The following is a 12,509-nucleotide window of genomic DNA, read 5'->3' as shown; positions in this document are numbered from 1 at the left end:
CAGTACTCACTCTGTGGAATGAATCTGCGCTGGCAGCTTTGTTCAGAAAGGGTCTCTCTGAGGCTCTTAAGGATGTCATGGTGGGTTTTCCTATGACTGCTGGTTTGAATGAGTCTATGTCTTTGGCCATTCAGATCGGTCGTCGCTTGCGCGAGCGTAAATCTGTGCACCATCTGGCGGTATTGTCTGAGATTAAACCTGAGCCTATGCAGTGCGATAGGACTATGACCAGAGTTGAACGGCAAGAACACAGACGTCTGAATGGGCTGTGTTTCTACTGTGGTGATTCCACTCATGCTATTTCTGATTGTCCTAAGCGCACTAAGCGGTTCGATAGGTCTGCCGTCATTGGTACTGTACAGTCCAAATTCCTTCTGTCCATTACCTTGATATGCTCTTTGTCATCGTATTCTGTCATGGCGTTTGTGGATTCAGGCGCTGCCCTGAATCTGATGGATTTGGATTATGCTAAACGTTGTGGGTTTTTCTTGGAGCCTTTGCGGTGTCCTATTCCATTGAGAGGAATTGATGCTACACCTTTGGCCAAGAATAAACCTCAGTACTGGGCCCAGCTGACCATGTGCATGGCTCCTGCACATCAGGAAGTTATTCGCTTTCTGGTGCTACATAATCTGCATGATGTGATCGTGTTGGGGTTGCCATGGCTACAAACCCATAATCCAGTATTGGATTGGAACTCTATGTCGGTATCCAGCTGGGGTAGTCAGGGGGTACATGGTGATGTTCCATTTTTGTCTATTTCGTCATCCACTCCTTCTGAGGTCCCAGAGTTCTTGTCTGATTATCAGGATGTATTTGAAGAGCCCAAGTCCGATGCCCTACCTCCGCATAGGGATTGTGATTGTGCTATCAATTTGATTCCTGGTAGTAAATTCCCTAAAGGTCGTTTATTTAATTTATCTGTGCCTGAACACACCGCTGTGCGCAGTTATGTGAAGGAATCCCTGGAGAAGGGACATATTCGCCCATCGTCATCACCTCTGGGAGCAGGGTTCTTTTTTGTAGCCAAGAAGGATGGTTCGCTGAGACCGTGTATTGATTACCGCCTTCTTAATAAGATCACTGTTAAGTTTCAGTATCCCTTGCCATTGTTATCTGACTTGTTTGCTCGGATTAAGGGGGCTAGTTGGTTCACTAAGATAGATCTTCGTGGTGCGTATAATCTGGTGAGAATCAGGCAAGAAGATGAATGGAAAACGGCATTTAATACGCCCGAGGGTCATTTTGAGTATCTAGTGATGCCGTTCGGACTTGCCAATGCTCCATCTGTTTTTCAGTCTTTTATGCATGACATCTTCCGTGAGTATCTGGATAAATTCCTGATTGTTTACTTGGATGACATTTTGATCTTCTCAGATGATTGGGAGTCTCATGTGAAGCAGGTCAGAATGGTTTTCCAGGTCCTGCGTGCTAATTCTTTGTTTGTGAAGGGATCAAAGTGTCTCTTCGGTGTGCAGAAAGTTTCATTTTTGGGGTTCATCTTTTCCCCTTCTACTATCGAGATGGATCCGGTTAAGGTCCAAGCCATCCAGGATTGGACTCAGCCGACATCTCTGAAAAGTCTGCAAAAGTTCCTGGGCTTTGCTAATTTTTATCGTCGCTTCATCTGTAATTTTTCTAGCATTGCCAAACCATTGACCGATTTGACCAAGAAGGGTGCTGATTTGGTTAATTGGTCTTCTGCTGCCGTGGAAGCTTTTCAGGAGTTGAAGCGTCGTTTTTGTTCTGCCCCTGTGTTGTGTCAACCAGATGTTTCTCTTCCGTTCCAGGTCGAGGTTGATGCTTCTGAGATTGGAGCAGGGGCGGTTTTGTCACAGAGAGGTTCTGGTTGCTCAGTGTTGAAACCATGTGCTTTCTTTTCCAGGAAGTTTTCTGCTGCTGAGCGTAATTATGATGTGGGCAACCGAGAGTTGCTGGCCATGAAGTGGGCATTCGAGGAGTGGCGTCATTGGCTTGAAGGAGCTAAGCATCGCGTGGTGGTATTGACTGATCATAAGAACCTTACTTATCTCGAGTCTGCCAAGCGCTTGAATCCTAGACAGGCCCGTTGGTCGTTATTTTTTGCTCGCTTCGATTTTGTGATTTCGTACCTTCCAGGCTCTAAAAATGTGAAGGCGGATGCTCTGTCTAGGAGTTTTGTGCCCGACTCTCCGGGTTTATCTGAGCCGGCGAGTATCCTCAAGGAAGGAGTCATTGTGTCTGCCATCTCCCCTGATTTGCGGCGAGTGTTGCAAAAATTTCAGGCTAATAAACCTGATCGTTGTCCGGCCGAGAAACTGTTCGTCCCTGATAGGTGGACTAGTAAAGTTATCTCTGAACTTCATTGTTCGGTGTTGGCTGGTCATCCAGGAATCTTTGGTACCAGAGAGTTAGTGGCTAGATCCTTCTGGTGGCCATCTCTGTCACGGGATGTACGTACTTTTGTGCAGTCCTGTGGGATTTGTGCTAGGGCTAAGCCCTGCTGTTCACGTGCCAGTGGGTTGCTTTTGCCCTTGCCGGTCCCGAAGAGGCCTTGGACACATATTTCGATGGATTTCATTTCTGACCTTCCCGTTTCTCAAAAGATGTCAGTCATTTGGGTGGTCTGTGATCGCTTTTCTAAAATGGTCCATCTGGTGCCCTTGGTTAAATTGCCTTCCTCCTCTGATTTGGTGCCTTTGTTCTTCCAGCATGTGGTTCGTTTGCATGGCATTCCTGAGAATATTGTTTCTGACAGAGGTTCACAGTTTGTTTCAAGGTTCTGGTGAGCCTTTTGTGGTAGGATGGGCATTGACCTATCTTTTTCCTCGGCTTTCCATCCTCAGACTAATGGCCAGACCGAACGAACCAATCAGACCTTGGAAACATATCTGAGATGTTTTGTTTCTGCAGACCAGGATGATTGGGTGTCCTTTTTGCCGTTGCCTGAGTTCGCCCTTAATAATCGGGCCAGCTCGGCTACCTTGGTCTCTCCATTTTTCTGCAATTCTGGGTTCCATCCTCGTTTCTCTTCAGGACAGGTTGAGTCTTCGGACTGTCCTGGTGTGGATTCTGTGGTGGACAGGTTGCAGCAGATCTGGACTCAGGTAGTGGACAATTTGACCTTGTCCCAGGAGAAGGCTCAACTTTTCGCTAATCGCAGACGCCGTGTGGGTCCCCGACTTCGTGTTGGGGATCTGGTTTGGTTATCTTCTCGTCATATTCCTATGAAGGTTTCCTCTCCTAAATTTAAACCTCGTTTTATTGGTCCGTATAGGATTTCTGAGATTCTCAATCCTGTGTCCTTTCGTCTGACCCTCCCGGACTCCTTTTCCATACATAATGTATTCCATAGGTCGTTGTTGTGGAGATACGTGGCACCTATGGTTCCATCTGTTGAGCCTCCTTTGGTGGAGGGGGAATTGGAGTATATTGTGGAGAAAATTTTGGATTCTCGTGTCTCTAGACGGAAACTCCAGTATCTGGTTAAATGGAAGGGTTATGCTCAGGAAGATAATTCCTGGGTTTTTGCCTCTGATGTCCATGCTCCAGATCTTGTTCGTGCCTTTCATGTGGCTCATCCTGGTCGGCCTGGGGGCTCTGGTGAGGGTTCGGTGACCCCTCCTCAAGGGGGGGGGTACTGTTGTGAATTCTGTGGCTGAATTCACTCCTGTGGTCACAAGTGGTACTGCAGCTTCTGGGCTTCCTCCCTCAGGTGTTCTGGTGAGCTCGTTGGCTGCCTTGTTATTTAACTCCACCTGATTCTGTCTTCCTTGCTCCTTGTCAATGTTCCAGTGTTGGATCTGAGCTTCTGGATCTTTCCTGTGGCCTGCTGCTCTGCTTAGATAAGTGCTTCTTTGCTTTTGTTGCTGTTTTTTCTGTCCAGCTTATCTATTCGTTTTTGCTGGAAGCTCTGAGACGCAAAGGGTGTACCGCCGTGCCGTTAGTTCGGCACGGTGGGTCTTTTTGCCCCCTTTGCGTGGTTTTTTGTTTTAGGGTTTTTTGTAGACTGCAAAGTTCTCTTTGCTATCCTCGCTCTATCTAGAATATCGGGCCTCACTTTGCTGAATCTATTTCATCCCTACGTTTTGTCTTTTCATCTTGCTAACAGTCATTATATGTGGGGGGCTGCATTTTCCTTTGGGGTATTTCTCTGAGGCAAGTCAGGCTTGTATTTCTATCTTCAGGCTAGTCAGTTCCTCAGGCTGTGCCGATTTGCATAGGTAGTGTCAGGCGGAATCCACAGCTGCCTTTAGTTGTGTTTAGGATAGGTTCAGGTATTGCGGTCTACAGAGATTCCACGTCTCAGAGCTCGTTCTATTGTTTTTGGGTTATTGTCAGATCACTGTATGTGCTCTGATTACTGGCACTCTGTGTTACTGGATTGCCTTCATAACACTAGACACTGCTCAGTTGCATCAACACACACATAGCTCACATACAGTACATCAGTGGACACAACTCAGTTACATCAAATACCAGAATGCTGTAGATAAGCCCCTGATGCCGGTGGGCTTAGCTCACCTTCGATTTTGGGGGTGACAGGTTCCCTTTAAGATATTGTCTAAAGTTACAATATTCCGTAACATGTTAACATCCACACTTGAGGAACCAATGCACTTTGTATATAGGTTTTTCTTTTATTTTTGATCTAGTCTGTGCAAAATTTATATGTATGCCATTTTTGTGAATTTGGCACACTTTTAGCATTTTATGATTTTTGACATTGAAAGTGTTGCACTAATCTTTCAATTTGATGTACAAAGTATATATATATATATATATATATATATATATATATATATATATATATATATACAGTTAGGGCCAGAAATATTTGGACAGTGACACAATTTTCGCGAGTTGGGCTCTGCATGCCACCACATTGGATTTGAAATGAAACCTCTACAACAGAATTCAAGTGCAGATTGTAACGTTTAATTTGAAGGGTTGAACAAAAATATCTGATAGAAAATGTAGGAATTGTACACATTTCTTTACAAACACTCCACATTTTAGGAGGTCAAAAGTAATTGGACAAATAAACATAAGCCAAACAAAATATTTTTATTTTCAATATTTTGTTGCAAATCCTTCGGAGGCAATCACTGCCTTAAGTCTGGAACCCATGGACATCACCAAACGCTGGGTTTCCTCCTTCTTAATGCTTTGCCAGGCCTTTACAGCCGCAGCCTTCAGGTCTTGCTTGTTTGTGGGTCTTTCCGTCTTAAGTCTGGATTTCAGCAAGTGAAATGCATGCTCAATTGGGTTTAGATCTGGAGATTGACTTGGCCATTGCAGAATGTTCCACTTTTTGGCACTCATGAACTCCTGGGTAGCTTTGGCTGTATGCTTGGGGTCATTGTCCATCTGTACTATGAAGCGCCGTCCAATCAACTTTGCAGCATTTGGCTGAATCTGGGCTGAAAGTATATCCCGGTACACTTCAGAATTCATTCGGCTACTCTTGTCTGCTCTTATGTCATCAATAAACACAAGTGACCCAGTGCCATTGAAAGCCATGCATGCCCATGCCATCACGTTGCCTCCACCATGTTTTACAGAGGATGTGGTGTGCCTTGGATCATGTGCCGTTCCCTTTCTTCTCCAAACTTTTTTCTTCCCATCATTCTGGTACAGGTTGATCTTTGTCTCATCTGTCCATAGAATACTTTTCCAGAACTGAGCTGGCTTCTTGAGGTGTTTTTCTGCAAATTTAACTCTGGCCTGTCTATTTTTGGTATTGATGAATGGTTTGCATCTAGATGTGAACCCTTTGTATTTACTGTCATGGAGTCTTCTCTTTACTGTTGACTTAGAGACAGATACACCTACTTCACTGAGAGTGTTCTGAACTTCAGTTGATGTTGTGAACGGGTTCTTCTTCACCAAATTAAGTATGCGGCGATCATCCACCACTGTTGTCATCCGTGGACGCCCAGGCCTTTTTGAGTTCCCAAGCTCACCAGTCAATTCCTTTTTTCTCAGAATGTACCCAACTGTTGATTTTGCTACTCCAAGCATGTCTGCTATCTCTCTGATGGATTTTTTCTTTTTTTTCAGCCTCAGGATGTTCTTCTTCACCTCAATTGAGAGTTCCTTTGACCGCATGTTGTCTGCTCACAGCAACAGCTTCCAAATGCAAAACCACACACCTGGAATCCACCCCTGACCTTTTAACTACTTCATTGATTACAGGTTAACGAGGGAGACGCCTTCAGAGTTAATTGCAGCCCTTAGAGTCCATTGTCCAATTACTTTTAGTCCCTTGAAAAAGAGGAGAGCTATGATTCCTAAACCCTTTCTCCGATTTGGATGTGGAAACTATCATATTGCAGCTGGGAGTGTGCACTTTCAGCCCATATTATATATATAATTGTATTTCTGAACATGTTTTTGTAAACAGCTAAAATAACAAAACTTGTGTCACTGTCCAAATATTTCTGGCCCTAACTGTATATATATATATAGTTTTTAAGAGGATGTTTATAACCTGAACAACCCCTTTTTAAATAGAGCAGTCCCCTTCATAATATAATAACATATACTCACCTCCCATACAGGCGCCATTCCAGCAATATCATCTTTAGGTCTCCCGGGGCACTCATGACATTGTTATATAACGAGAGCCCTGAAGCCAATCGTGGGCCACTATTGCACTCACTTCTTTGGTCAGAACCTCAGACAAATGGAAGTAGTGAGATCGCAAGAGCCTAATAGTGGCTGCTGACTACCTGTATGGCTCAGGTGACTTAACAGTGTCTCAAGAGGCCCTGGAGACCCGGCACTGGTATCACTGGGTCCCGATATGAGAGGTGAGTATATGTTATTTTATAAGGGGGTCTACATTATTTAAACAGAGTTTGTCTTTGATAACCCCTTTAAGGAAGTCTATTAGCCTGTGCAGGATGAGCTGTATATAGGAAGACGCTAGAAATAGTAGCAGTAATGTCTTGGTGGTTGTGTTTAGTGTATTTCTGGGTGGTAAGAAGAGATGTGATTGATGATCTGCAGGCATGCACAAAAGAAAGAAATTAATCTATTTTTACCATCTAAATTTTCAAGTTTTTCTCAAAAGCTGCTAAGATATATTAAGCTCTCTAAACAGAGCGGGGCTTTAAGACCCATATTTTTCCAGCATTTATTATCCTTTTTTTTCGAGTAATGTTGGAGAAGAAGCTGGTTACCATGGTAATCGTCAGTAATGCTTTCTATTCTTGTCCAAGTGATTTACTCTACAGAAAAAAGCTCAGAGCTTCCTATGGCCATGGCGTTGCTTGTGCATACAGAGCAGATATGTGCAATGTACACTTGACCCCTTCCAGGCAATGTCTGACTTGAATTAAATATAACCCTTGTTTTTTAACTTGCTTTGTATGTTCCCTTTTATTGTACACGAGCAATACAGATGTGTAGATGCTGATTCTGTATAAATAATGCTGATTATGTATTAAAAATGAGCTTGTGATAGATACAGATTCAGAAGAGATAAGGCCACATGTTGCACTTTTAAAGGGAACCTGTCACCCCCAAAATCGAAGGTGAGCTTAGCCCACCAGCATCAGGGGCTTATCTACAGCATTCTGGAATGCTGTAGATAAGCCCCCGATATATGCTGAAAGATGAGAAAAAGAGGTTAGATTATACTCACCCAGGGGTGGTCCGGTCCGATCCGATGGGCGTCACGATCCGGTCCGGGGCCTCCTATCTTCTTACGATGACGTCTTCTTGTCTTCTTGCCACGGCTCTGGCGCAGGCGTACTTTGTCCTGTTGAGAGCAGAGCAAAGTACTGCAGTACGCAGGTGCCGGGCCTCTCTGACCTTTCCCGGTGCCATTCCTATAAGAAATTAATGGAGTGAATTTGCCAGTTCCCAATTTAAATGAGGCACATTCGAGCACTGTACTCAAGTTATGACTCATTGGGACCCCCAGCAATCATTAAGTTATCATCTATCTAGTAAGAAGTAGGTGATAACGTGCTCAGATGGGAGGAAAACTGTGAGGCCACATTCCTACATTCAGTATTTGGTCAGTATTTTACCTCAGTATTTGTAGCCAAAACCAGGAGTGGGTGATAAATACAGAAGCGGTTCATATGTTTCTATTACACTTTTCCTCTGATTGTTCCACTCTTTGCTTTGGCTTACATATACTGATGTAAAATACTGACCAAATACTGAATGTGTGACCGTAGCCTACACTTTAATTCCATTACTATATGAATTTCTATGCATAAAGAAACGAAACAAATCTCCAAGTATGATTAAGAAGGAGCGTATGAAATAATTATGCACTTTCCATTCTGATGTCAACCTAGCCTACATTCAGTGACTACATCACACACCAGATGTTTCTGATCACAATGTTGCAGACTACAGAATAAATACTGTCATGATATAGCATGTAGCCATATTGTCCTCTGTCCCTGAATTTCCATTTCTCTGCCACAGTGCACCAGTCACTAATGAAATATTAATTTCTTTTCTAGCTGCACCTTACTGGATCACTAAACCTGAAAATCTCATACTGTCACCAGGAGATGATGGGACATTGATCTGCAGGGCTCATGGAAATCCCTCCCCAAGTATTACATGGTTAATAAATGGAGTTGCAATTGAATGTACGTAAAGAATTCCTTCAGATTTCGAAACAAGTGTAAGATAATAAAACGTGTATAAAGAATGCACGGTATACGACATCTGCAGAAAAAATGCTGTGTTCCCATCCTACCCCTAATTTATATGTACAGTTTTCATGTAGCCAGACTATGGATGAAGCTGATGTGCATATTTGTACAGTGTATACAATAGAGCATGTCTTACAGAGAACAGAAAGAGCCCTAATGTAATATTCAACAGCAATGTACAATCTTCATAAGAGATACTATTGTCCCATAATATTTAAACTTATGAAGTTAACATACTTTATGTTGTCCCATGCAATGGCTGCATAACCCTTCTGTTTTGTGTATGTTAAATTTGCAGTGGCTCCTAATGACCCAAGCCGGGTTGTGGATGGCGATACTGTTATTTTCACAAAAGTGCAAGAACGGGCCAGCGCAGTCTTCCAATGCAATGCTTCAAATATTTATGGATATGTACTGGCAAATGCATTTGTGAACGTACTTGGTAAGTTTTTTTTTTACTTTTTTCAAATTATTTTACAGGGAACCTGTCATGTCACCAAATGCTACTGATCTGAAGATAAGGGGTTAAACTGCAGGTTAATAGCATACAAAAGCTGTATGCACACCGCACTGAAAGCATGACTTCTTGGAGGAAATTAACTTTATTCATCCTGGCAGGCTTTGGCTTTCAGTCATACTGGTGGGTCGGCACAGCTTCATCCACAGCTCAGTGCATAGTGAGTGGCAGATGTAAGTACTCCCCAGTCCTGACTGACAGCCAGCCTACATTGTCAGTCACAGCTCAGTGCATAGTGAGTGGCAGCTGTAAGCAAACCCCAGTACTGACTGACAACCAGCCTACATTGTCAGTCACAGCTCAGTGCATAGTGAGTGGCAGCTGTAAGCAAACCCCAGTACTGACTGACAGCCAGCCTACATTGTCAGTCACAGCTCAGTGGATAGTGAGTGGCGGCTGTAAGCACACCCCAGTACTGACTGACAGCCAGCCTACATTGTCAGTCACAGCTCAGTGGATAGTGAGTGGCGGCTGTAAGCACACCCCAGTACTGATTGACAGACAGCCTACATTGTCAGTCACAGCTCAGTGGATAGTGAGTGGCGGCTGTAAGCAAACCCCAGTACTGACTGACAGCCAGCCTACATTTTCAGTCACAGCTCAGTGGATAGTGAGTGGCGGCTGTAAGCAAACCCCAGTACTGACTGACAGCCAGCCTACATTTTCAGTCACAGCTCAGTGCATAGGGAGTGGCGGCTGTAAGCACAACCCAGTACTGATTGACAGACAGCCTACATTATCAGTCACAGCTCAGTGGATAGTGAGTGGCGGCTGTAAGCAAACCCCAGTACTGGCTGACAGCCAGCCCACATTGTCAGTCACAGCTCAGTGCATAGTGAGTGGCAGCTGTAAGCAAACCCCAGTACTGACTGACAGCCAGCCTACATTGTCAGTCACAGCTCAGTGCATAGTGAGTGGCAGCTGTACGCAAACCCCAGTACTAACTGACAGCCAGCCTATATTGTCAGTCACAGCTCAGTGGATAGTGAGTGGCTGCTGTAAGTAAACCCCAGTACTAACTGACAGCCAGCCTACATTGTCAGTCACAGCTCAGTGCATAGTGAGTGGCAGCTGTAAGCAAACCCCAGTACTGACTGACAGCCAGCCTACATTGTCAGTCACAGCTCAGTGCATAGTGAGTGGCAGCTGTAAGCAAACCCCAGTACTAACTGACAGCCAGCCTATATTGTCAGTCACAGCTCAGTGGATAGTGAGTGGCGGCTGTAAGTAAACCCCAGTACTAACTGACAGCCAGCCTACATTGTCAGTCACAGCTCAGTGCATAGTGAGTGGCAGCTGTAAGCAAACCCCAGTACTGACTGACAGCCACCCTACATTGTCAGTCACAGCTCAGTGGATAGTGAGTGGCGGCTGTAAGTAAACCCCAGTACTAACTGACAGCCAGCCTACATTGTCAGTCACAGCTCAGTGCATAGTGAGTGGCAGCTGTAAGCAAACCCCAGTACTGACTGACAGCCACCCTACATTGTCAGTCACAGCTCAGTGGATAGTGAGTGGCGGCTGTAAGCACACCCCAGTACTGATTGACAGACAGCCTACATTGATACGCTGCATAGAAGGTTGTCAGTCAATGTGCTGGGGCATTTCATACAGCCACCACTCACTTCTTTCTGATTGGTGACTGAGTGGCATACCTCCATGACTATAAAGTAATTTCCTCCTCCGAGCTTTCAATGTGGCTGTCGCACAGCTTTAGAACGCTATTAACCTGCAGGTTAACCCAATATCTGCTTGTTTACAGCATTTGGGGACATGACAGGTTCCCTTTAATGTTACTAACTGATAGTTACTATAGTAGTTGTAGATGATGTATTATTGTGTATGTTTAGTTTATTTTGTAGTTTGCATTAGAAGTTGTATATAACTTTATATGATGTATCTACTCCCCTCTTGTAAATTGCTTTTTTCATAACTTTTATGTTTTGCTTTATAAAATGTGATATTTATCCTAATGTATTTTTTTTATTTTTTTTAGCTGAGCGGCCAAGGATTCTTTCATCACAAATGGTTTATCAAGTCATTGCCAATAGACCTGCCTTGCTGCACTGCAAATCTTTTGGTTCTCCTGTTCCAAATATAGAATGGTAACAAAGCAGGATTACTTATGAGAGCATTTGGATTTCTTTTAAAGACTGTGGAATAATAGGAATCGTGTAAAAAGCAGAGCGACAACGGCAACATAGACACTGTTTTGTTTTTTTCTGCAGAGCGTAACAGGACTCCAATTGTAGAATATGGAACTTTTACTGTACTGTCATTACTTCAAGAGGACCTTTCATCAAATTTTTAGTGTTACACTGGACACAGGATGTAGGAGTGGCTGCAAATCTGAATAAAATGTTTGGATTTTTTTTTTATTATTTTTAATTTTGCTTCTCTGTTGTGGAGATATTTATTAGTATGTGAGGTGTACAGAGATAGACAACCTGATCTCATGGTCCAAACTCCTGCATGAATCAATAGGGAAGGGGGTAATGCAGCCGAGTTTAGCTTTGTCACATTACAAACCCTTATATCAGCTTTCCTAGCAGTGTCAGTTCTGCTGTACTGTCTCTTCCTCACACTGCCTGTCCAGAGATATATCAGTAATCTCACGTCTGTTGTGTTCGGCTTACAATCACTCTGCAGTGAGAACAGAGCAGGTTCTCATTGCATCTCACACCATGAGGATCTCAGAACAGGCAAGAGAGACATGTGCGAGATGTAATATAGCTCTGATCTCACTGCAGAGCTATTACAAGTTGCTTTAGCACAGTAGACATAAGTGTGGTTGCTGACATACTTATTAATTAGGAGAGATTATTAGGATAGTTTGTAATGTGATATAGCTAAACTCAGCTGCACTGCCCCTGCTCCCAAACTGATTCATGCAGAGGTTAGACCAGGAGATCAGAGCTGTGTCATTATATCAGGAGATCAGAGCTGTATCATTAGACCAGGAGATCAGAGCTGTAACATTAGGCCAGGAGATTAGAGCTGTATCATTAGGCCAGGAGATCAGAGCTGTATCATTAGACCAGGAGATCAGAGCTGTATCATTAGACCAGGAGATCAGAGCTGTAACATTAGGCCAGTAGATTAGAGCTGTAACATTAGGCCAGGAGATCAGAGCTGTATCATTAGGCCAGGAGATCAGAGCTGTGTCATTAGACCAGGAGATCAGAGCTGTAACATTAGGCCAGGAGATTAGAGCTGTATTATTAGGCCAGGAGATCAGAGCTGTAACATTAGGCCATGAGATTAGAGCTGTATCATTAGGCCAGGAGATCAGAGCTGTAACATTAGGCCAGTAGATTAGAGCTGTA

General features: G+C 43.8%; 1 protein-coding gene across 19 annotated transcripts in view; it reads left to right on the top strand.

Moving 5' to 3' along the window:
* Nucleotides 1–12,509, top strand: part of NRCAM (neuronal cell adhesion molecule) — a 377,012-nt gene that overhangs the window by 297,863 nt on the left and 66,640 nt on the right. For all 19 annotated transcript variants that reach the window (XM_069764776.1, XM_069764771.1, XM_069764766.1 and 16 more), the window contains 3 exons: nt 8,469–8,600; nt 8,965–9,108; nt 11,180–11,288. In XM_069764776.1, coding sequence (XP_069620877.1) covers nt 8,469–8,600; nt 8,965–9,108; nt 11,180–11,288 — 385 coding nt within the window. The remainder of the gene's footprint in view (nt 1–8,468; nt 8,601–8,964; nt 9,109–11,179; nt 11,289–12,509) is intronic.

This window comes from Ranitomeya imitator, chromosome 4 (genome assembly GCF_032444005.1).
Source record: "Ranitomeya imitator isolate aRanImi1 chromosome 4, aRanImi1.pri, whole genome shotgun sequence".
Classification (NCBI taxonomy): Eukaryota; Metazoa; Chordata; class Amphibia; order Anura; family Dendrobatidae; genus Ranitomeya; species Ranitomeya imitator.
This window is presented reverse-complemented; position numbering and strand designations above follow the sequence as displayed.